The following is a 26,530-nucleotide window of genomic DNA, read 5'->3' as shown; positions in this document are numbered from 1 at the left end:
CGAGGGCCGGGGCTCGGCCCGGCCCCCTCTCGCTGCCGGCGGGGAGCGAGGCACCCCGACCCCGGTTAACCCAAAGAGGTTTATGATATCCAGTTGGTCCTGGACCTGCAAGAAATGCCACAAGCTGAGGGTTAATTACTACAGGCTACCTAACAAGCACACCCCACAAGGTCTTCTGTATCCCTTTTACGAACTATAACACACACCCCTCCTTCCTAAATGTCACCCAGGGTGCAATGTAGTCACCCACAACTTCCCACTACCGCGCCGGGTCCTCTCCGGGGCGGGTTGGATGCCCACGGGCAGGGTGTTTGGCAGGCACCCAGCCGACCCCGAACTTTACCATACCATCGCCAGGCTGCTGCCCCTCGGCAAGCTGCACCGGGCCACACCACTGCCTACACACGCCCTCAGAACATATAGGACCGGGTCTAGAGGTGCTGGCACAACTGCTCCCTTGAACTTACCATCCCTTTGTGTTGCAGTAGATGCTACTGGGGTTGAGTGGGTTTGTGCCACTTGGCCAACCTAATTGGACACACAGCAAAGAAGAGCATACAAAAACTCTTCCCTTAACATTTGAAATGAAGAGGTAAGTGTGGCAGAAGCCAAATTTATTTGTACTGATGTTCCCTGTGGGTCATCCGCAAGTACTCCTGCTTCTACATCTGTAGCTGCTCGCCAAGTACTGCTCTGAAACAATGAATGACACCATTTTATTTGGTGGAAATTCGGGGCTGGAAGAGCGCTACAGATGTGCCACTTTCCGGGATGTGGTAGCCTTGGAAAACAAACAGTACAAAATCACTAAGAAGGTCTTGCACTGAAATGTTTGATGGCTGAAGGAGCATACCCAAAGTTTTAGTTTTCACCTTTGCACCTTCTCTGCCCAGAACACCTAAGGAATTGCCTTCAACCTTGCCCAACACTGAAGAGAAACACTTCTGCTGCTGCCCTACCTGTGAACAATGTTACCACATTGCACACTTTATGTGATAGAGAAGGGGACAATCTCAAACTGTTAAAGGGGCATAAGGGAATGGTTCCCTTCAACATTTTAGGTGGTAAAAGCCTAATGGCTTATTCTGGCACAGTCAGACATGCCAATCTTCAAAAATTCAAGTCAGTATTAAAAGCACCATCACCTTTAACCCCACTGAGGGATGGCACTGGCCTGGGAGAAAGCTGTGTCAAGAACTTAGTACCTGTACGTTTAAGATTTCCATATAGATGTAGATCATGTGAATTAAACATGAGCCACATCAGCTTTCTCGAGAAGCAGCACTCACAGTTTAGCAGAAGGGTATCAGACATTTCACAGGGACACCTAACAGATTCTGACATTTCCCAGCAGGACGCAGGGGCGTTTTCTGCCAAAAAAAAAAAAAAGGGCAGTGGGCAGCTGCAGCGTCAGAAAGCAGTGGCATGAATTAGAGACGCAGAGGTCAGTTGAGAAGTGGCTCCGCTTCAGTACGCTGAACTGTTTGATATTTGCTCCCGTCAGCAGGCTGACTGGAAGAAGTGCATTAGTAATGCTTCTGCCCATTGCCTCAGCACAAGCCTGTTCTGCTGTGCCACAGTCACGCCAGGCATAGCACAGGGCCCCTTTTTAGGAAAGTCAGCAATGCTGATAAAGCATTCTGCCATCACGGATCTGGGCTGCTCTTATCTGTGGCAATTAAATGAGTATCTTGATGACTTCCTGTTAAATTAAATGCTCTGTATCTGCTCTTAAGCAACTCAAACCATGAGAGAAAGATTTTACTCTGATACATAAAACTACTTCAGTATAAAACAAAAGCACCTTGTATGGTTTCACAATTCAACAATAAATCAAACTGCTTCTTCATGGCCAGTCTTTTTTTATACACACACAATTATTCATAGTTTATTACACTTCTATAAACTGAGCGTTAACATCAGGATGCCAATAAAAAAAAAATTAATTTTCCACATTTAACTAAGGACCCATCTACATAGGGAAGGAGTCAAGGTTCTCCAGAGCAGCTTGCTGAATAAACAGAAATGGAATAACTCAAATAGCTGCTGTACTCTGAATGTATACTCTAGCTATTTTGTTGTAACTTCCATGGGACTTGTCTGGATAAATGAGCTTAAAAGTTCTAAGATCCTCAACAAAGAATTCACTAACAAAAAGAGATGCTGTAATAATCAGAAAAATTAATTTATAAACTAGTGTCAGTGAAGAAGGTTTGTTCATGGCATCATGCTAAAATCAACCAGATGCACTGGAAGAACATTAAAGCTGCCCAGGGCTCCCTGTGACATCAGCACTTCAGATCCACCTTTTGTTTCTGTTCTCTTCTTTTGGAGTCCCCTTAATGGGGTATCAGTTTTCTCCCCTCCTTCCTCATCTGCCTATAACATTGCCAAAAAACATCACAGCTGTGAAGAGGTACCCTAGCTGACGTTTCCCTGCACACCCACTGGCATGCAACTTCAATATCCATTAAAAGGAAGGGGATCGGAGATGTAAAATTCAGCTGGGAGACTTTTGCTAGCATGGCTCGTTTCCCAAGTTTTTAAGCATTTCTAGAGCAGCTGCAGATATTGCAATAAGAGATTTTAACATGGAGAAATGTCAAAGAGATTGAAATTTTAAAAAGTACCTTGGGACACAGTGGCCAACCGTTGGTAAGAATAGTAGTATCTGCTACTCAAACAGGGGGAAATTGCCCCATGGTGCATGCCACCTTACTTCAGTTTGCATTTGCATCACAGTGGGCCCTCTGAATGTCACCCTGCTAAATGAGCACACAACTCCTTAATTCTTTACCTCCCCTGTTCATGGGTATGGACCACAAGCAATGTATTTGTGGCACAAACTAGGAAGACAAAAGCTGCCAGAAAACTTATCTCCAAACAAATCCACTTCCTTCTCACGAATGTTCATGTTAAAACCAACTTGCTAGTTGACAGAGGCAGGAATTCCTACACACACACACCCCCCATGCCCTTTTTAACCTGCGTAATTCAAACTGGGTTATCACATATAAAATCTGTGATTATACAACATTTTGTTTTGGATTTGTTTGTACTTGTTGATTTGTTCTCCCATGTTAAACATGGAAAACAAAATCTCTTCTGCAAGTGTCATACAATTCTTGTATTCCTATTGCTCAGAAAGGCCAAACTCATCTGTTGGTAGCAACAATGCACTGCAGTAGCTATTTATGGCACCACCAAACATACAGAGGGTGGGGAAAAAAAACCCTCTCTCAGGACCGACACAGCATACTCTCCACTGACTGTGTGCTCCTCAGTGTATTGCAAATACTTCAGGAAAAGAGACAACAAGTAACAACAACAATTATAAAGCCCCCTAAAATACCAACACATATCACTGCACTTCAGCATGTATGCCAAGGCAACACCTGGGTTCAAACTATTTGATTTGCAAATTTTTAAATGAGATTCAACAAATGAAAAAAGACACCGTCTGGAACTAAATATGAATAATCACTTTTCTCCACCACCATCGACATTTAAAGAATGAACACACGTTTGGAAAGGAAGTCTCCTGTCAATCATCATTACAGAATTGCTTTCTCCTCTTTCTTTTCTTTTCATTCTTAGTTGCACACCAAGTAATTTCCTTCAGCATATAAAACAACAAGAGACGAGGATCTGTGAACAGCACCAGAAGATACCAGATATATTTGATCTAGATAATGGATTTTACGAGGATGTGGCTGTGTCCGCCTCCTGAACAGCAGTTATCCCTTGTTTCACTGCACTGTCATACACAAATAAGGTACTATTTTTTAAAAAAAGCTCTTGCCTGGTCTGATAAAATCTGAGGGGCTTTGAGATGCTGGAGTTCTGCTCAATACCATCAATGTATTCCTGCAATGTTTACTAAGTTACTCAATAATTTCCCCCTGGCAGAAACATGAAATGTAAAGCGAAGATATCATCAGGCTGAAAATTAAAGAACATACCTTTCAAAATACCACCAATACAAAATTTAAAATGCCATTTTAATGTATGTGTAATACATGCATTTTTCTCTTTAGAGTATCTGTGCATATAAACATCTGCAATTATAAATGATATATAGCCTGTAAAATCTCCTGCAGGCCAGAAGATTTGTGTACACACATAAAATAAGCAAGTCACAAGTAAATAGAAACCATATTTGGAAACTGTAGCCCTTCATGTCCATACAAAGCAGACACAATTAAATAGATCCTGTCCAACAGAGCACAAAGGGGAAGAAAGAGCAACTAATATGCCAAAAAAAATAATTTAGTAAAAGAGGAATCCTCAGGAAGTGGGTAAGTACTAACAGTGACTTTTCAGTGCTGGTACTCAGCCCTGTATCACTTAATGCTTTTATCAATGATCTGAAAGGAAATGTAAAATAACACTGGTGGGGTTTTTTGCATATTGTTTGCAAGCCATCATTAGAAGCTTCGGTATCGCCATATAAGAGTCAAATCTGGGAACTATACGCACGATGAGGGGGATACAATATAATGCAAGATCAGCACTTCTATAGAAGCCCTGAGTGACTGTGTAGCTAAAGAAATTAATGTTGACCTCGGAGGCATCAGCATGGATATTCCATGGAAAAAGGTGTGTTATGTCTGTATTTCCTACTGGGGTGGTTGCTACAGAAGACTCTGATCAGTTCAGAAACTCCCGTTCTCAAGCAAGTTGTGAAAAACTGAAGACTGTTCAGAGACAACCCATGAAAGGAACACCAGAACTAAACCCCACATGGTTAGTGCTTTTCAAAGAAAACAGCCTATGCATGCAGAAAACATTAATATTTGACCTAGTACTCACAAGCTTAACAAGATCCAATGGCTGGGAGTCAAAGACAGACAAATTACCATTAAAAATGAGACGTTTTTAAATGGTGAGGATAACTAACTACCAACACAATTCATCAAAGATGATGGTGAATTTTTAACATTCTTACAACTTACGATTGCCTCTGTTTAGGAACACCAAGCCTTACATAAACTGCTCAGATGTAATTTGTGGAATTTTCTTACTCATTCTCTTAACTAATACTCCTTTTGTCCAAAAGAGAAGCAGGTTGCTATCAGCTGACTTCATTTTACCCCTTTTATATTTTGCACTGGCCTAGGAATAAAAGTATTATTGGCATATCTGTGGGGAATATACTGGTTTTTGCACTGTAGCTCTTCTGTTCCTTCCTGTAAGTTGGAGTCCAAGTTACCTTCTAAACAAAGCTAGTTAAAAATCTGTTAAGGAGGAAACATATTCCAGAATTTTTCCTTAAACATGCTGGGACACGAGAAAACTAAGCACCAAGCTAAAAGCTTCTCAGAGCTTCAGGTTCTCAGAGTTCCTGATCTCAGCCAACAGATAAGCATGCAAGCACATTTCCCATCGAGAGGGACACCCCAAGCTCCCAGGAGACCTGGATTAGTTGCTGTGGCTGCTCTTCATTAAGCAGCAGTGTCCTTTGCCTCCACTGCCACACCCGCTTGTCAGCCGCTTTAACTTGTTCCAAAGGACTCTCGCCCCATGGGATAGCCCAGAAATTATTTCTTGGCCTCCCTCCTGGAAGGGGGAGGATTGGGAGTAGGTTCCTAAAGGGTTTTCTGGGAAAGCATCAAGTAATGAATGGTTGTGCCAGCTAATCTGCTGTGGGAACAGGGTAAAGCATGCTGTGCAACAGGTCACTAGGTTCTTCATTTGCACCAGTTAGTTCAAGTGCCAGAGCATGGGAGAACAAGCAAACAAGAAAGAGTCTGGTCATGTACAAGTTATTTTCAAAGCAGGTTTTTTCCAAAACTCTGCTAATCTAATAACATTCCTAAATATTAATGTTTAACGAAATTTCTCCTGCTCCTCCAAACACTTATGTTTATAAAACAGTCTGCACAAAGGCCCTTTAAAAATTCAGCTGTTTCAGACTGATGAAAATGCTTGCCATAGAAAACACTGAAGAAAAAGCATTCATTTATCAGCAAAACAATTAAAAAAAAATTTAAAATGAGCCCTTGGTACTCCCTGCATTGTTTATATTCCCTACCAAAAATGTCACTGGTTTCACACTTTCCCACCTTCCAAAAATATCTTTCCAATCCTCTGCAAAATTACTATCCCTTGAACTCCATGCATCTGCATCCACCATGTTTTCTGCTTTCTAAAGCATCTTCAAGTGAAGTGCCTGCAGTTCACCTTTAGCCTTACAAAAATAACAACCATATCAGAAGAGACTGAGCAAAGCAAAGGAACAGGTCACACCATTCATGTTTGGTGCACGTGGCTTTTTACTCCACTGAAAGATAAACTGCCGTCCGTGTTGGCAAGGGAGGCATTCTGGCAGAGTCACCCTCCAGAAAAACCCTCTAGAAATAGCTATTCTTCTTCAGCTAATGACTGAAAGGAGTCCTCCTCCCTTTGCACAAGTGCCCCAGGTGGCCAGCCTGGCTCCCAGGAGAGGTGATGCAAAAAGATGACTTGGCCGGAGAGACTGACTCTGGCCGGGAGGCACTAAGAGATGAGTGAGCTGGGTGAGAGTAACTCCATCTCTCTGCCTAGAGCTGGAAGATGCATGTGCCACAGAAGCAAGGGAGATCCTGGCTAAAAGACAACCCTGAGTAGATCTATTAAAACCTGACTGTACTTGACCAAAGCACAGCCCCCTCAGGCCAGTCCCAGGGCTTTTTCCTGCACCCAGCTGTGTGTACATCAAGAAACACAAATTATTGTTTATGCGCAGACAGGTACAAGGATGCTGGGCTCAATCAGTGCAGCTCACTGCTGTGCCCCTCATTTACAACATAAGCTTTGAGTCTGACCACCCTGTATGTGTCCAGGCTGCACAAACATGCTCCTGTCCTGCTGCAGGCCACTCTGAACAATGTTAGGAGTGGGACAAGTGGATACTGAAGGGAAACAAAATTTAAGCATAAGCCTATGTTTAGTTACCAGGAACATTCAGAACAACAAGAGAAAGGTCTGTAAATTTGCAGCTTCCCAACCCACCTTCAGATAGTCCTGGGAAAAATCAAAGTTTTTCGACCCAAGGGTATAAAGGTATGACCCAAGGTATAAATCCAGCAAAAGCTAACAACAGTTTAGAGGAAAACTTATTTTCTGTGATTCTCGGTAGCCCTCTCAGAACGGTGGTCACTTGACTTTCTTGCAGTTTTACACTTTCTGAAGCTTCAGGGTGGGTTTTTTTTGAAGGAAACATCTATAAATTTTATAAAACATGGTGCACTGTTAGTAGTGCTCCCAAGAGAGTAATCATTTCATGGTGGTTAGGTGGTTCCTAACCATAATGCAGGACAATAAAAATGTTATTTTATTAGATATTAATCCCTCCCTACATGACTCAAACTTTCTGAATGCAGAGAGTTTGGAGACTGTGGAAGGGCCTGAGGAATTCATGGTGGAATCTTGTTTCCAGGAGTCCTGTCAAAGCCTTAATGACTGGAAGTCATTAACATCCAAGTGGCCTTTAGTAATTTCTTTGCAATTACCTAGTGGCTTCTCTTTGCAGTCATCCCTAGTGCAAATACACTTCTTGCAACAGGTGCAGGATGAAAAGGAAAGCTTTGGTATAGAAACGGAACAGAAATCTTCACACTTTCTAACTGCAACCCTCTCAGGCCAGGAGGAAGGCACTGAGCCAATGTGAGAAAGTGCAATTTGTAGACAAGCAGTCAGCTTGGGATCACATTCCTCACAACAGATAAAATGATCTCTCATGGCCACCGACCGTGAAAGAGGAGAATTTTACAAACACTGAAACAGCTCAGAGACAGATGCAAGCAAAGTGACAAGCGCAGTGAGTGACAACTCTGCCCTACCACCCCCAGCCTCTTCTTATTAGACAGCCAGCTGATCACTTTGATTAAAAATATACATGTATGTCATGGGAAGTCACAGCTGAACTCTTATCAACCTACACTGCGACGTGCTGAACACAATGTCCAAATGCACAGTTCTTTCAGCTGAACCGGGAAATTGCAGCAGCAAACAAGCCTGGCTGAGAACTCGGTGACCTCTGCCCGCTGATCTTCCTGTGGACTGCCTGCAGGACGTGGGCCCAGGTCCCCTCTGGGAAGCTGCACAGGAAGGAGTACCTCACAGCTTCAGGTAGTAGAAAACTGTTTGCTCTGCAAAGCTACCGGAAACAAAGCACACTATGCTGAACCTCCTAAGCTGAACAAAGAACCAGGCACTTCAGGAGACAGGCTAAGGAAGCTACAGGAGAGGGATCTACTTGCTTACTACAGTAAAAATAAGTCAATTTACAGTGCAGAGGCTCTGCCTCTTCCCTAGTTTTAGTAAGATACATTAGTGATGGATGTCTTGGCATTTGCAGACACAAATATTAAAAGCACAAAGATTTCCAAGGCTGGCTTAAATTCCTTATTATCCACGGTGTATTCTCCGATAAGAAGCCACCGATCCTTTTGTTTGAAAATGACTTCAAAATAGGCACAATTCTGTTTGCACCTTATTTCCTACAGCAAAAACTATTATCTGACCCAGATAGTATCAGAAAGCCACCAGCCTCATGAGATGAAGGGACTTCATCCTCACAGTAAAAGCTGATACAAAAAAAATTAACGAGAGAACAAAATAAAGAATCCTTGTAGCTGAGAGGGCATGCCTGAGATACAGAAGGGGAGTAATTTTTTTTCAGCTTGATTACTCAATTGCTGTGAACTTACTGTAGTCCTTTTCTGGTTTCTAAGGCTGCTGGATGCTGTCCCAGGAAACAGGAAAAGCTAATATACTTGGCTCATTGACTGAAAGAACTTTTGTTTCAATATGCACGTTATGGCATTAAAGTGCTGCTTTCTACATCTAAGAGTCATTATAGAACTTTGTTTCATTTATGATTCTTGTTGCTCTACTTCCATGGCACAGGTCAGGGCATCAGATTCAAAATGTTCTCCATCCTACAAGCCATAATTTGTCACCAGGTCAATCCTGCATAGAGGGGCAAAGATAAGATGGCTAGAGGTAAATAGGAAGGTTAGAGCAGTGTAATGGACAAAGACTAATCTAAAGGAGTAACCTGTGCAGGGTGGAAGAGAGAGGGCAAATACTTGGAAAAGTAAACTGAAATCCACCCAGGTGACTTGCATGGAAAAAATCTACATAATTACATGTTTCTGTGACTGCCATTACATCTTGGCTATAGACAGGGGAGAAGAACCCAGGAAGAGCTAAGACCACACCCTGACTCACCATTCACAGTCACCTACCTGGGAGAGACACATAAATCACATGTCTCTGTGGCTGTGTTTTTTAGAAAACGGAATGCTTTTCTTAACAACTCATTATGTAAGGCAGTTCCTACTGCCAGCATCTCACAATGCAAGAAAGAAGGGAATTGATTGCATAGGAGGGTGGAGACAAATGTACTCTCAAAGTTAAATGAGTCAGCTTGGAAAAACTAACTCAACATAACCTAAAGAGACAAAGTGACAAACAGCAACAATACTTTACAGAAAAAGTCCTCTCTGAGGGCTCAAAGCAGGGCCCACCAGAGGCTGCTGCTGAACCAGACAGCAACTGCCCACATCACCTCCCCACTGACCTCCTCCTAGACCTTTGCTCCCTTCTTGAGCACTTTTCTTGAAGAATCCACGCCTGTCAGAGGGCAGCCCTGCTGGCTGCCTGGGCTGCAATCCCTTCTGTAAACCTGGCAGCAAGGCTCCTCAGTGATAAGGCAAATTATTACTTCGGATAGGGACTGAATGTACTGGCATGACAGACTTCAAAAACAAAAAAACCCCAAACCTAAACAAAAATAGTCAGCTAAGCAAACAACACCAGCCCCCCTGTTTGATTTGTTCTGGCAACAACAGGCACCCAAGTTCTTATCACGTGCCAGAGAATAATGGTAAGTTTTGGCTTGCCTTGGTTTTAAACTGCAGCTGCTAAAAGGAAAGCCAACAAATAGGGAAACTGTTTATAATAAGCAGAAACTTCTCAGTGTACAAATACATGTGCTTTCATACCTAAACAATTAACAGCAGGAACATGCAGTGCCATCATTAAGAAGAGGGTGCAGCAGTGTACATTAACCCACCCCTTATTTTAGGGAGGCTACTACAGCATGTGATCCCTTTATTTGCAGGACACAGACCAGATATAAGGATCTTTGTGAACAAAAGGTTGATATAAACAAACCTTCTCTTTGAGAACATGCACATGTTAGAAGGGCAGCACGGGGTATCTGTGCTGGCAAATCTCACTGCAGCCACAAACAGGGATTTATGATCTTTGGCACACAAAGACATGGCTAGAAAGTACTGGAGAAGGCAGTTTGCTTACTGAACAACTGCTGTGATTGCTCTAAGTTTTGGCTCTCAAGAACTGCACAATGTTTTTCACAAAGTTTGGCTGCCATACACACACCCATTCCCCAGCACCTAACCAGTACCATCAAGGAAGGGTACCCAGTTGCACTCCTCTGATATTTCCACCTAGGGAACACACACAGAGCCTAACAGCACCACAGAGAGCAGGGTGCCTTCCCACTGGGGGATCCCCCTTCAAAACAATCATGCACCCCTGAGCCAGCATCAGGAAAGACATTTCTGTTCACCATCAACAATCCCCTGCCTTACATTTTGGTTGCAGGAAATATTTTCCTTCCTCCCTGAAGGCTATTCCTTTTCTTTGCTTGTATATGAAGTTTAGCACAAAAGGCTAAGCACATTGCTTGCAAGAAGCCCTCCCTACCTTTGCATTCACTTAAATCTTAATATATCCTATCCTTGAAGTAAAGTCCATTTGAATCTGTTATTTGAAGCACTTAAGTTTCAGCACCTCTAGGCACATTCAGTTCCTACTGCAGTTATGTATGCTCCTTCTGAACCAGAGTTTTCAGCAGACTTTTTCCTCCTGGAGAGCAGAAAGAAAGAGGGACCCAAACAGGGACTCTGAGCTTCACAGAGTTGCAAGCCCACCCTAAGCCCCCCTTTCACTGAGGGGTAAGGCCTCAGGAGCCCTGTTTCCTCCTGCCTATACCCTAGTCCCAAAGCTGCTGCCTCCCCTAGCTCCTGAGGTCTGTGATGGGGGTCTTATGGCTCTCAACCAGGTAAAGATAAAGTATGTGTGTGGTTCCCAGGGTCTGGAGGTTTGACTGCCCTGTTCTGAAGCTCTGCACAGGAGCTCTTGCGAAAATGAGGTAAGCCTTGCAGAAATACGTAATGGGCTGCATGTTGCCTGCAGACTTACAACGTTCTTTCAGAGGGCCAGTCTCTTCTCTCTTGCCCCTTCCTTTCTTTCTCCACTGTTTTGGGATTTACTTGAAGACTGCATTACTGGTATGTTTTTCTGCTACTGCATAATTAGCAGTTTGCCCTTGGCACACAGCTATAATAATGAGGCAATTTTCAAGAGAACACATATATTATATGCTACTGGGAATTATGGGTACATATAGTTAATCCACCTATTTTGGTCAGAAAAAAGAACATACCAACTTTACGAATACCATTTTCTTAAGATAACAGTTGTGAACAGAAGGTGATATGATTTTATGCTCTGCAATATGTTTTGACTGCAACTGATATTTCACATATTTCAGATGACAGCAGCACCTTCCAAAAATTCCTGAGATGAGGAATATCATACCTTATAAGCAAGCATAACATGTCTTTCAATATTTAAAAAGCTGGTAAACCGCCATTCTAGAAGACACAGTCACAACTGTAGCTGCTACTTAATACACCAATCTTAATTTTAAGGTCAACTGTATAAAGATATACTGAGAGGTATTTTAAATAGTATCAAAAATTACCAAGCAACCAGAAGTCTCTCATTTTCTCCACGAAGACCTCTGCTCTAGTGTCAAATGAAACTGACTGAAATATTAAAGATTACAGTCCTTGCAGGGGAAGGGGGGTGGGGCTTACAGGTTTAGTGTGTGTGGTTAATTCTTCACAGTTAGACTTGTGAGCCTGCTAAAGGTGGAGTTTGGCATCTACCATTCCATGTAGCCCTTCATCCTCTTCTAATCCACCCCTATCGTGGTCTCTGAGCATGGAACGGGAACAAACCATAGGTGTTTTCATGAAACAGCAAATGATTATCATTGCCAAGAACAACCTTTGTTCTTTTCTAACACAGATCATATGATAACTGAGCAGATACACTAATTTCACTAAAATGTACCTGATAATTACATATAATTAATGATAACATTTATTTAAGAACTGTTAGTACCTTGTGACACAAAACACCCAACAAGAATAGCAGTGTGTTTGCAAAGCACTTCATAGTCTAGGTCAGATGCCAGAGTCCTTCTGCTGAAAAAGGTGAAAACTCCTAATGTAGCCTTGCACTGAGATAATACCAGGTAATACCTCACTGTGAGCTTTGATTACACAGGAGTGACCCAAGGCTGTCAAAACCATGTTTAAAACCACTCCTGATATATCAGAGCACTACATTAATGCCAGGGAATTGGGGTTCCTGACTGTTGCACAGAGAGATGTCCCTCAGGTGCGCTAGGTCTGCTAGAGACCTTTCTCCCCTCTTCCTCTTCGGGATGGTCCAGGCCCTCTTCTCCATCCCATCCTGCCCAACAATCTGCCATCCTGGAGCTGGGTAGAAACGAATAAGAGCTACCTACTCTTCCTTCAGCAGCAGCAATAGATCACTGACAGAAAAGTACCGCAAGCTAACAGCAGTGCAGATACTCAACCCAATTAGGTAAATACATACAGAAGTATCATACAGGACAGAAAACTAGGGCATTCTTGAACAAAATGGGATTACAAAATAATTAATTTCTACATTTTATTAATTTCCCAGATAAAATTAAGAGACGTAGACATCTTCCACCTCAAGGCCTGAGCATAGAGATTAGGCTTCTGCTTAATTACAAACACATCTCATTTGGTGTTTCATGTCCTGTGCCAGTATTGGCTCAACTGCCCCATGCTTCAACAGTACTCTTCTAAGGAATTACATATTGATGGGAAAGTATGAATTCCTACAGTAAACAATTACGTCTTTTGGGGAATGCTCTCCTAAAAAGAGTCACAGTGTTTTGGGGCACTTCATGGAGTACATCAGTCGCACATACCTTCCCAGGCAGGAGACTCAGCAGTCCTTTGTTTCAACTCTCAAGCACCTGACTTCCCTTTACACCTTGCAACATGTACTGGAGTGCAGGCATGGGCATGCTCTCTGCCAAGCTCCAGCATACCAATGCAAGAGGCCGTAACTACTGACCCAGCCCCACCTGCTTGACTCTGTCTAGTTGGTAGAACTGTATTGCTCCTTAGTTCTGCCAGCTGACCTGCTTTGGTAAGTGTTTCCTGACTTATCTCAGTCAAAAGCAGCTAGATTAATGAAGACGTGTAAACAAACCTGATGTCTTCTGGCTGCAGGAGTTTTGGGGGCAGGCTTGTGGGCAGTAAACCACACAGCTGACACAGCTTGAAGTTAAAGAGCATGTGTGCCCACAAGGGCTAGAAACTGGATTTGACATCTATGCTTCACCACCATCATTATGATTCAAAATCTGGTGTTAGTGCATAATTTCCTAACTCGTCCCACAATTATTATGAATCAAAATCTGGTGTTGGTGCATAATTTGCTAACTTGTCTCGTAAGCTGAGTGCTGTCTGTCTGTCTGAGCTAGTGCTGAGAATAGCACCCGTCTCCTGCTTACCCAGTGAAGTCACTCGGTTATGTGTCTGGCAACCCTGCCTCTGTTTTGTGTTCTGGTTGGTATGCAGAGACACTGCAGTGTCATGTTACATGATATGTAAATAGCACTATTTCCCACATAAAAACAACCCCATATTTCAGTAGCATACACTAATTTCCCACAGTCACCTGAATTCTTCACGTCCTGCACTAGACGCAAGAAGAAAGGGAATGACAGACTCAATTCAATATTCTGAGAACAACTAAAAGATACTGGGTTCAGTCTGATGTTCAGGGAAGGACTTTACAAGAAACCAAATTGCCCATTACCTGTTCATTGGCAAAATGTCAGCAATTGCAACTCAAGATAATATTTTATATAGATATTCTTATAGATGCTCTAGACAGATAGACTCTTATAAATTCCATTAGATGCTATAGATACTCTTCTGTTCTCTGTCTTGTCTGAAAAAACAACTAGTACTATCATTCCTGCCAGAAAGATAAAACCCCTCAAAAGCTCCTTCCTTTTTGGACTGATAATGGGAATAAAGTCAGACATCTAGTAATACTTGAACTGGGCAGATCAAATACACTTAATTACTCAGAGGAGACACCTTACATTTCAGTTGCATCTTGTGCTCAGTGTAATTTCTAGTGCCCGATCTTCATAAAATCATAGAATACTTGGTTGGAAGGGATCTCAAGGATCATCTGGTCCAACCTGTCTGGGTGAAAGCAGGCCTAGACAAGATGGCCCAGCACCCTGCCCAGCTAAATCTTAAAAGTGTCCAATGTGGGGGAATCTACCACTACCCTGGGGAGATTATTCCAATGGCTGATTGCTCGAATTGTGAAAAATTTTCCTCTTCTGTCCAATTGGAATCTCTCCAGATAACGTGTACCCATTACCCCTCACCTTTTCCATGTGAAAAGGGAGTCTCCATCTTTGTAACCACCCTTTAAATACTGGGACATGGTGATAAGGTTTCCCCTAAGTCTTCTCTTCTCAAGGCTGAACAAACACAGTTCTTCCAGCCTTTCCTTGTGTGGCAGGCTTCCCAGTCCTTTGATCTTTGTGGCCCTCCTCTGGACCCTCTTCAGCCTGTCCACATCTTTTTTTGTATAGCAGGGACCAAAACTGACCACAGTATTCCAGGTGTGGATTGACAAGCACTGAGTAGAGTGGGATGATGACATCTTTATCTCTGCTGGTGATGCCCTTGTTGATGAAGCCCAGCATCCTGTTGGCTTTCTTTGACACTGCAACACACACTCAATAGTCTGCTGTTCCATACTGAGCTTGTTGTCCACCAGGACCTCCAGGTCCCTTTCCACAGAGCTGCTCCCCAGCCAGGTAGATCCCAGCCTGTGCTGCACTCCTGGATTATATTTTCCCAGGTGCAAGACCTTACACTTTTCCTTGCTGAACTTCATAGGGTTCTTGCTAGCCTACTCTTCCAGCCTATCCAGGTCTTCCTGCAGGGTGGCTCTCCCTTCCAAAGTGTCCACTTCTCATCAGCAAACTGCATCAGTGTACACTGGATCCCATCATCCAGATCACTTATTAAATATTAAACAGCACTGAGCCCAACATCGATCCCTGGGAGACCCCACTTGTGACAGATTGCCAGTTTGAAAAGGAGCTATTTGCCACCACCCTCTGGGTGCGGCCTGTCAGCCTGTTCAACACCCACTGCACAGACCACTTCTCTAGGTCCATAATACACCAGTTTCTCTAGGAGAAGGCAGTGGGGAAGCATATTGAAAGCCTTGGAGTAATTCAGGTAGACAATGTCCACAGCTTGCCTACTCAACCGAGCAGGTTACTTTGTCACAGAAGGTGATCAGTTTTGTCAAGCATGATTTGCCCTTGCTGAATCTGTGCTGGTGTTTCCCAGTCATGTGCTTCATTTGACTTGTGATAGCCCCGGGGAGAATTTGTTCCATAACTTCCCCAGGGATTGAAGTAAGACTCATGAGCCTATAATATCCTGGATCCTCCTTTAAGCCCTTATTGTAGATGGGGGTGATATTAGCCTTCTTTCAGTTTTCTGGGACATCCCCTGATCTCCAAAGACTTCTGAGAGATTATGGAGAGTGGTCTCACAACATCAGCCAGCTCTCTTGACACCGTGCTGTGGTTTCAGCCTGGAGAGCAACTGAGCATCATGCAACCCTTCACTCACCCCTTCCCCCCCTAGAACTGCAAAGGAGAAAATGAATCAAAAGGCTCAGGAATCAGGATAATTATGAGGAGGGGTGGCTCACCCATTACAGTCACAGGTGAAAGACAAGCTTGTTAGGGGAAGAAAAAGAACATCACTTTAATTCAAAACACTAACAAGGACAACACTTAATGGAAAGAACGGGACAGTGAGAAGCATTACCATATCTTAAAAACACCTCCCCCCACCCCTCCCTTCTTCCAGGGCTGAGTGTTGTTCCCAATATCTCTACCTCCTCTCCCCAGCCATGCAGGGGCAGGGGATGGGGGGGCGCAGTCAGTTCACCCCTTCTTCCTTCTCAGGGACAGGGAAGCATTGTTCTGCATTCTTTCCCCGGCTTCATGTGGCTCTCTTCTCACAGAAGACAGTCTTCCATGAATTTTCTCTGTTGTCAGTTCTTCCCATGGGCTGCAGCCATTCCCATGCTGCTCTGCCGTGACTCACCCCCATGAGTTGCAGTCATCCCAGTGCCGAACTACAACAGTGGGGCTGCCTTCTCTCCTCAGAGTCCCAGCCCAGCACAGCTACCTGCTCTGGTGTGGGGTCTTCCACAGGCTGCAGGTTGGCCTCTGCTCCACTGTGGACCTCCATGAGTGGCAGGAAGGGTGGCCCTGCTGTCTCACCGTGGGATACAGGAGGGCTCTCTGTTCTGGCACACCTTACCCCCTTCCTCGTCCTTCCTTCCACTGACCTTGGTGTTCACATAGGTGTCTTTCTCCTAACATCTCCTCACAAGTGTCCCCCCCCTCTCAGGTTTCCTTTCTTAAATACATTATCACAGAGGTGCAGCCACCATCACTAATTGGCTCAGCCTTGGCGCAGAGCTGGGTCTGACTTGAGATGGGGGGCTTTCGAGAAACTCCTCACAGGGAGCCACTGCTGTAGCCCTCTCCCCTGCTAACAAAACCCCTGCCACACAAATGCAGCATACACCCTCATGTGGATAATGACAGGGCCCATCGATTTGTAGGGGTCAGGCTCCTGCAATACCAACTCTTCCTTCACTGATGGTAAGTCTATGTTTGCATCGACCTGGATTTTTGTTCCCAAGGCTGGGGGCCCAACAATGTTGGTAAAGACAGAGGCGAAGAAAGCGTGGAGAACCTCTGCCTCTGCAGTGTTTTTGGCGACTAATTCAACTCTCCCGTTTGACAGTGGGCCAGTATTTTCCTCCTGTTACTGCTTGTTATTTACATACTTAAAGAACCCTTTCTTGTAGTTTTTGACGTGTCTGGCAAATTTCAATTCCAGCTAAGCTTTTGCTTTTCTAACTGCATCATCTCCGCACATCCTGGCAATGACCTTGCAGTTCTCAAAGGGTATTCGTCCAGTTTTCCCTCTCTAGTACGCTTGTCTCTTGGTTTTTCAGCAGACTCAGAAGCTCACACTCACAGTTAAGCCAAGGAGGTCTCTCACTCTACCTACTTCCCTTACCTTTAAAGGGGATGAACTGTTTTTGTGCTACTCGGAGAGCATTCTTGAAAAACTCTCAGCACTTGCTAGCTCCTTTATCCTCCATGGAAGCTTCCCACGTAATCCCTCCCAACTGAACTCAGCAAGCTGAAGTTTGTTATTTTAAAATCTGAAAGTTTTGTCTTAGTACTAACATTCAGCATGCTCAGCAGGATCCCAGACTCATAATACTGTGATCACTGCAGCCAAGGATATCACTAACCAAGATATTACAAAGCAGGTTTTCTTGGTTTGTGTGTAGCAAGTCCAGCAGTGCCTCATTCCTGGTTGGCACATTGAACATTCGTATGAAGAAGCAGTCTTAGATCAGTCCTGTCCACCTGCACTCCTTCACCAAGTAGGTCACCTTCATATGCTTGAAAATTTGTTTTGGAAGGCAAACTAAAGCACACAGCTGGTTTTGTAAGGAACCTGCTGGAATGTGTGGCTTCAACAGGGATACGCGCATTAATTTGCCTTACACCCCAGCATACTGACTTTGTAAGTGTCAATGCAAAAAAAGTGTTCAAAATGCTCAGAGCCGGAGGTGCAGATACAGAACAAACACAAAGACAAAAAAAGGAACACTAACCTGGAGAAAAACGCATCACTGTTAATGAAGGAGATCTCATCTGTTAAATCCATCTCCTTCCAACATGAACCACCATCTGTTAATCGGAAGCTGACCTGAGGTATTCCATCTGACAGGTCTGGTTGTGGCACTAGGCATGTTTGGCTGGATCCTTCCACTGTGGAATTTGTCATCTACAGAAGCAAAGAGAAAGAAAAGTGAAATGTGAAAGGAAGAAAGGGCAGAGCAGCCTTTTCAGATAATCTGTAACAGAAAGACATTCTGTACCAGGGTACAAACAGCAAAGAATATGACAAGGTACAAAATAATAATAGTATAAAATACATATAAATCAAACATTCTGCTTGATAAAGATTACTTAAAGAAAAATAAAGATGTGTCTATTGAAAGAACAGGGGCAAGAGTGAAATTAAAAAAAAAGAAGGTAAGTAAAGTTTTTTTCTGTGTCACAGAAGACAGACTAAAAAATTTCCCATTGAATTTACTTCTTGACACAACTGGAGAAACAGATGTTAAAAGCAATTATATACCTCATTGCCCTCCCTCATCCTTTTTAATGACAATTGATGTCAACACGTGCCCTGGAAGGAAATTTCTCCGGCCATGCATGTTCTGGATTGGTGTTCTTTGCCGAGGCAGCCAGGACACAGAGTTGGAAGCTTGGCTCCCTAAATCCAAGACAAAGTTTCCAAGCACCACTAAGCCCATCTAGAGGAAGGCCAGGGCTCTTGCCCTCAACACCCTTCAACAGAGGTGTACAGAACATAAGAGACAGTACTGTGTCACACGGGTGTTCAGTATCAGTGGCATATAAAGGATGCCTAGGGGAGAAGGACAGCAAGTTCGGAAGTCTGCGCCTCATGCACTGCCCCAACTTTTTGGCAGTCTGTGGTTTAGGCTCTTTTTGACTTAAAGATTTCACCTTTTTAACAGCAAATGTTGAACCTAACCTTTGTGATTATGTTCCGTTTTCTCGTGTTCACTTCTATCTTTAGCCTTTGCAAGATCCTATGGCTGGGAGTTTCATAACATTGTTACACGTTGATTAAAATAAAAACAAGAAGTACTTCTATTTTTGATATGGTGACAGATAATCTGTCCCTTATTTAGAATCATGAGAATTTGCAAATAATTGTTTCTTATACCTTCTCCATATCATTCTTGACTTAATACTTCAGTAGTAGTCTCTAATCAGAAAGAAAAATCCCAGTTTATATAGTCTCATATTTAACAGAATTCATTCTGATGCCTTTAATCCTTTTTGCTGTTCTTCTCTACACCTTTTCACCTTCTAAATCCTTTTTGAAATGTAGCCAGAACTGCAAGCAGGATGAGATATGTAGGCAGATTAACTAGTGGCTTCTTATCAAAACCCAACTTCTTATGTTTACTGAGCTGACAGCTTTGTAATGCTTCTGCAGTATCAAGATCTCTTTTCTGAAAACAATTGCTAATTTGGAGCTCATCAGTATACACATTTATACAATTTGTGTTTTTTTGTGGACGTTTGTTAGCATATAGTGACAGAAAATCAACAAATCCTCTTCTCATCCTACACAGAGTAAATCAGGAGCCTTCTGTTAGTCCCTGTAGCCAGCTTTTAGTTTTTCCTACCTAATAATTTTCTATTATAAGCGCATTCAGTTTCTTTCTGGTTCATTACTGAAGCGGTTGAATAGCACAGATGCCAACAAAGATCCTTTTCTACAGCTGGAGGTGACCACTGTCTCTCAGGGACAGTGTCATCTCTCATCATGGCCTTTTGGTGCTACTTTATCATCATCTCCTAGAGCTGATGCCATGCACTCCAGAAAAGCTCTTAACTAGAGTAACAAGAAATGTCGTTGATACATATGCACAAACATTTAAACAGTTCTCCTACACTGTCCCATGAGCACTTTACAGACCCACATGTAGGTGTAAGCAAAGCAGGCAACTTTTATGATGTATCACATACGGCAGCAGCGATCCATGTCTGGAAAACAGCAGGAAGACAAACTTTCCACCCCTACCATACCACGTGCATCCTGTTTTTAAGAACACATTTAACAAAGCTAAATAATTTTGCTACCAGGTACTGCATCTGTAGAATCTGCCTTACCCAACAAGAAGCTCTAGGAAACTGGCAACATCTGGCTAACAGCATGTATCAGATTCTGTGTGAATTGTTTATGAACTTTACACCGATTTACAGATCTCCTTATACTGGAGAATTCCATAAAAAAAAACCCCTGTTTATTATACTGGTGCTCTGAAAGGAAAAATAAGAGTTTTGGTACAGTCCACAATTCGTCTTGCTTTCTGGTGCTAAAAGATCACTTGAATGCAGGCACTTCCAACAAAAGGCATTACAATCACATACAAGCTCTGCAGGAAAATTGTGTCTGAAAGATCAGACTCAAATTTAGGATTACCACTGGCTTTTTAGGGCACTTCAAAATCATTAAGTGGAAGGAACCATTGTTTTCCACCCTCTATTCCAGTAGATCTATAAGCTAGTATTCTGATAGCTTTGGAAAACTGTATCATAGCATTGTAGTTATTTCTTTTGCAATATAGTCTACAAGTAATGGCAACTGATATCTGAATTCAACTTAAATTTACTTTCTTTCTGTGCAAAACTGATTTCAGTTGCATTAGTATAAAAATATGTGTAAAAAAAAGCATTCCTTGAACTCATATGTATTAAAAGCTAAATAAACTTTTAATCAATGTGTCTTTAATCCTTATTAACAATAGGAAGGAACAGTGTTCAGTATGTCATTCCATAGTTTTTAGTAACCCTGTGAAAAAGCCACCTGCACAACTATTGTTAACATCAGCACATCACTGGGGTGCCACTGAGATGAAGGTGTGCCCGTGGGTAGAAAAGACTTCTAGTAATTTGAATTTCTCTCAAAGCAGATTAAAGAAGTATGAACAGAGGCAGCTTAAATGCTTTTTGGGTGGTGGAGCTCTCAAGAGAAATTTTTTGGCAGATTTCTTTGTTCATGCACATGCGTATGCTTCATGCAATGAAGTTTGAGAGAACAATACCTTACAAAGTGAGGACAATACCCTGCTAAATAGCAATGCTATAGGTTATTCATTATCAAGACGATATTGGGAAGACAAGCATATTTAGTTATTAAAAGATACAAAAGAGAGGAAAAAACCTCCAAACACTTTATAAAGGATATTTTAATTTTCTCCAATGCACCACTTCTTGTGATTAGTTTAATGTGCAACATCACCCTGTGGGGGATGTGAAGGATAGCCACTGAAACCCCTGGGAGGGTTGTTACTAAGGCACACAAGAAATCTGTAAGAAGTTCAAGCTTTAGTTTAAAAGGAAAAAAAAAAAGTTCCTATGGAAACTTGTTGCATGGTGTAAAGCATTACTACAGGCTGTATCTTGTTATACTCTGTATGTACCAGGTACTGCGGGAGTTACCTGTGCAGCACGTCTTCATTTGCGTTTTGCCTCCAGAGCAGGCAATCCACTGAATGACAAAGAAACATTCAAGTGAGGTTTATAAAGGTCGTTAGTGGAAGAATCCCACCATTCCCCAGGTAAGTACTACCCTTAACCACAAGGTAGTTGAGTTGCTCTCAGCTAATAATGTTCATAAAAATATTAAGAAACAGAAAAGCAAGCTGCTGCCTAGTCATTAAAATACCATCTTGTATAGTGACTGTCTCGATTCTCTTAAGAAGACTTCTGGAAATGGTATCATGCTTTGTGTTTTAGCTCACAGCCCTTCACATTTGGTTTATGATGCTTTTAGTTGGGGTTTTTGAGGTTTGTTTGGTCTTTTTTTTTTTTTTTTTTTTTTTTTTTTTTTTCCAGATTTAACAACAATCGTCAAGCAAATGCTAACTTGACTTTGTTTCTTATCTTTGATCACTATTATGAAGTCTAGTTGGAGGCAAACAACTAGCCTTAATGAGCTGGATGATAGGGCAGAGTGTACCATCAGCAAGTTTGCGGACAACACAAAACTGGGAGGAGTGACTGACATGCCAGAGGGTCATGCTGCCATCCAGAGGGACCTTGACAGGCTAGAGAAATGGACTGACAAGAATCTCATGCAGTTCCACAAGGGGAAGTGCAAACTCCTGCACCTGGGGAGGAACAACCAGTAAGTGCTAGGGGCTACACAGCTGGAAAACAACTTGGCAGAGAAGGACCTAGAAGTCCTGGTGGACAAGTTGAGCATAAGCCAGCTGTGTGCCCTTGCCACAAAGAAGGCCAACGGTGTCCTGTGCTGCATTAGCAGAAGTGTTGCCAGCAGGTCAAGGGAGGTGATCACCTCTACTCAGCACTGATAAGGCTGCACTTGGAGTGCTGGTCTCCCCAGAGTTGTACAAGAGAGCCATGGACATACTGGAAAGAGTCCAATGAAGGGACATGAAGATGATGGTCAGGTGCATCTCTCCTCTCAGGAAAGGCTGAGAGTGCCAGGACTGTTCAGCCTGGAGAAGGCTCAGGTGGGATCTTATCAAAGTATACAAATACCTGAAGGGAAGATGTAAAGATGGAGCCAGGCTCTTTTCAGTGGTGCCCAGTGACAGGACAGAATAGGCACAAACTGGAACACAGGAGGTTCCTTCTGAACATCAGGAAACACTTTTTCACTGTGAGGGCGACTAAGCACTGGCACAGGTGACCCAGGGAGATTTTGGAGTCTTCATCCATGAAGACATTCAAAAGCCATCTGGATATTGTCCTGTGCAACTGGCTGTAGGTAATCCTGGTTGAGCAAGAGAGTTGGATGAGATGACCTCAGAGGTTCTTTCAACCTCAACCACTGTGTGATTTTGTAATTTTCCCTTTGACATTCTCATCTATCCAGCAAGTGAACTGAACATATGAATACCAAGATGCCTAATGTTGTGTGGCACATGTCAAAGGAGTATTTTGTCCCAGGCAAAATCTAACTGATATAGTCTGCCAAAGAGAAATCTATAAATCTTTGTAAATACATAAAAAGCTTCAGTCTGGAAGACGATGACAATAAATCCAAGAACAACCTCAAAGAATAGGGATGTTTTGGTTGAAGAGCAAATAATTTGAAATTTGTCTCCTGAAAGTTTTTTACCTGGTAAAGCTTAACCTCAAACTGCATTTGACAAAGATCTGATACAGCGTGAACCAGATGTTTTGTGGGCTGTTACATTACAGTTACAGTCTGTGACTGCTGAAAGCATGGGCTCTGCCAAAGTCTGCTACTCTGTAATTGAAACATCTTCATTCTCAGCTAAATATAAGTAAAATAGTATCAGATGCTACTAACGATCAAAGGGACCATCCCAATAAAGAATAATCAAACACCAAAGAGCAGACATCTACAAGGAATTACTAGACCATACATCCTGCATTTGACTTTCACGTTTTGCTGTCTCAGAAAGTTCAGCTGTAAAGAACTGTGCAGTAATAGACTCTGCAGTTTTATGACCAGTATAAACATACATCATGATGGGTGTTGAAGAAAGTCCAGGAAAATCTTTCCCCTAGAGGCACAAACTGACCAGACAAGGTGGCATCATCTCACACATACCACTGCCAAGATTCTTTATAACTGACTGGGTGCATCGCAGAGATGTTTCATCTCCCTGTGAGGTATCAGAAGTTCCTGGGTTCAGAGATCAAAGATAAATATGCCATATATTCTAAAGATCTGATGGGTTCAAAGATAAATATGCCATATATTCTAAAGATTTGATGTGGTATGGTGGCTCTAATCTTTCTCTGTTCTTGAAGAACACCAAGTTAAGTCTGAAGAGCTCTGTGCATATGTATCATCATGCAGTAAAGATACAGATCCTTAGCACAGGTCATCCTGCTTTTCTGAGTACCTCACTCATCTTCTCAAGGAGGAACAAGAAAAACTTCCAATATCCTAAGCTATGCATGAACACATAAATAATTAGGGCAATTCAAACTCAAATGAGTAAGTAAATATGAAATCTAAATGCAGAACTTTTGGAAGAAGCTAGCTGTGAGTTTATATTTAAATATCATAACTGAAAGGATGATAAAGATGTTTCCATAAGGTTATAATAAAAAAAAAAGGAGGTATTTAAAACATATACAGCACCTTCTTTTATCTAATACTTCATGAACATAGTACTCTTCCAGACAAGAGAGAAACCTCACTCAAAAACTTCCTTAATAAACAAATGGTACTCAGAGTTGGCCACCAAAACAAAGACGTCCATATTACCTTCTGAAGGGCTTCATATTTGTCAGCCTAGGAATCTTTCAGTTTATAAGCTATAAACTGTGTGTATCAATAAAAATATTCTACAGAATAGAAAAATGCATGTTTCTCTGTAAAATCCTAGGCATGGCTGAGCAATGCAGGGAAATTTAGAATGTTGTTTTCTCTCTCTGTAGTCTCAATTTGGCTAGCTATCAGCAAACACCTTACACATCAATCTACCAACTCATCAGTGTTACCCTTGCTTCATGAACAGCTGAGAAAGGGAGACCATCAGCCAGATGTACCTCTTGCCTGACAGCTAACTAACCTGCTTCAACCAGTTCTGTCCAGTCAAATAATGAGGGAATGAGCCACCTGTCAAAGTTACCTAGGCTTGGTATTTGGCCACTGATACCTCTTGAAACAAATATATCACATTCACTCCATTTAAAACACCAACTATTTCAATGGGATTTCTACACAAACAGAGCTGTAAGCTCTTAATGGTAACAACAATGACAGTGAGTTATATCAGGTTGCTGGAGGGTTTAGGTCATCCTAAGATGTCCCAGAGAATCAGGTGGAAATTCCTGCTGAGAGAGCAAAGCCCTTCAAGTTATACAGTGAATAGACATAGTATTTATGCTGCACTTGTGTTGTTTTCCAAAGCTTCATAGTGCAGTCTGCTCTCATACACCACCAGATTCACCACCATTTTATCGCAGTCAGGGATTTCTAAGATGAATGGTCGCATCCAGAGGGTAGTGGCCAACGGCTCAATGTCCAGATGGAGATCAGCGACAAGTGGTGTCCCTCAGGGTCTGTACTGGGACCAGTGCTGTTTAGTATCTTCATCTACCATTTGTTAAGTGCATCCTCAGCAAGTCTGCAGATGACACCAAGCTGAGTGGTGAAGCTGACATGCCCAAGGGATGGGCTATCATTCAGAGGGACCTGGGCAAACTTGAGAAGTGGGACCACGTGAATCTCATGGATTTCAACAAGGCCAGGTGCAAGGTCCTGCACATGGGTCAGAGCAATTCCTGGGATCAACACAGGCTGGAGGATAAAGGTATTAAGACAGCCCTGTGGACATGGACTTGAGGGTACTGGTAGATGAAAAGCTGAATATGAGCCAGCAATGTGCACTCACAGCCCAGAAAACCAACTGTATCCTGGGCTGCATCAAAAGAAGTGTGGCCAGCAGGCCAAGGAAGGGGATTCTCCCCCTCTACTTCGATCTCGTGAGACCCCACAGGAAGTGCTGTGTCCAGCTCTGGGGGCCCCAACATAAGAAGGACATGGACCTGCTCAAGCGATTCCAGAGGAGGGCCACAAAAATGATCAGTGGGATGGAACATCTCTCCTGTGAGGACAGGCTGAGATAGTTGGGGTTGTTTAACCTGGAGAGACCTTATCGTGGCCTTTCAATATTGAAGGGGAGGGTTATAAGAAAGATGAGGACAGACTTTTTAGTAGGGCCTGTTATGATCGGACAAGGGGTAATGGTTTTAAACTGAAAGATGGTAGATTCAGACTAGATATAAGAAAGAAATTGTTTATGATGAGGGTGGTGAAACACTGGAAGAAGTTATCCGAAGAGGAATGGTAGAAACATTCCTAGAAACATTCAAGGTCAGGTTGGATGGGGCTCTAAGCAACCTGATCTAGTTGAAGATGTCCCTGCTCATTGATGAGGGTTTGGACTAGGTGACCTTTAAGGGTCCCTTCCAAGCCAAACCATTCTATGATTCTAAGTCCTTAGGCCTGGACTGAACAGTCATCTTTAGGAAGACTGCTCTAAGTGCAAAAAATGGGCCTGTGAGCAAATACTTATTGAAGCATAGGCTCAGTTCAGAAAGTAATAAAATGTAAAAAAGTAATTAAAAACCACCTTGATTTGTCACTTCTCCTACCACCCACAATATTGATTTTAAAACCACGTAGGCATATTTCAGCTGACAAGTTCTTCTCAAAGAAAAAATGCCTCATCATCCTAAATTACAAACACTGGGAGACAAAGATCAATAGCTCTATAATTCTTACCAGATTTAGCAGAGAGTCAGCACAGATATCATAAGCAGTAACATGTACTTGCAAAATTCAGCTACCAGATCTCTTCCATATTCAGAACCAAGCCCCAAATCCTTCCTTGATTAACTGCCACACTGAAAACATAAAGTCACGATGAATGCAGTCATCCTTACAATCTGTGCAGCTGCCACTGCCAAATTTGGATTTCTCTTACTCTACTTGTATTTTTAGGCATTAGATCACTAAAACACCTCCTCTGTACTCCGCCCTACTCAGATATCAAAGTTATAAATTTCATGCCATCCAAAAGTGTATGAAGCTTTAAAGTTTAACCAAGTTCTGATGTTTTATGCAAATTCATGTGGACAAGGCCCTTTGGATTCAAAGAGCCAAGTATT

General features: G+C 42.6%; 1 protein-coding gene across 4 annotated transcripts in view; it reads right to left on the bottom strand.

Moving 5' to 3' along the window:
* Nucleotides 1–26,530, bottom strand: part of FAM13A (family with sequence similarity 13 member A) — a 131,376-nt gene that overhangs the window by 60,227 nt on the left and 44,619 nt on the right. For all 4 annotated transcript variants that reach the window (XM_026847532.1, XM_026847533.1, XM_026847534.1 and 1 more), the window contains exon 5: nucleotides 17,914–18,086. In XM_026847532.1, coding sequence (XP_026703333.1) covers nucleotides 17,914–18,086 — 173 coding nt within the window. The remainder of the gene's footprint in view (nucleotides 1–17,913; nucleotides 18,087–26,530) is intronic.

Source organism: Athene cunicularia (assembly GCF_003259725.1).
Source record: "Athene cunicularia isolate RWA chromosome 4 unlocalized genomic scaffold, athCun1 chr4_part2, whole genome shotgun sequence".
Taxonomy (NCBI): Eukaryota; Metazoa; Chordata; class Aves; order Strigiformes; family Strigidae; genus Athene; species Athene cunicularia.
Note: the sequence above shows the minus strand (reverse complement) of the source record. Positions and strands in the feature narration are given on the sequence as shown.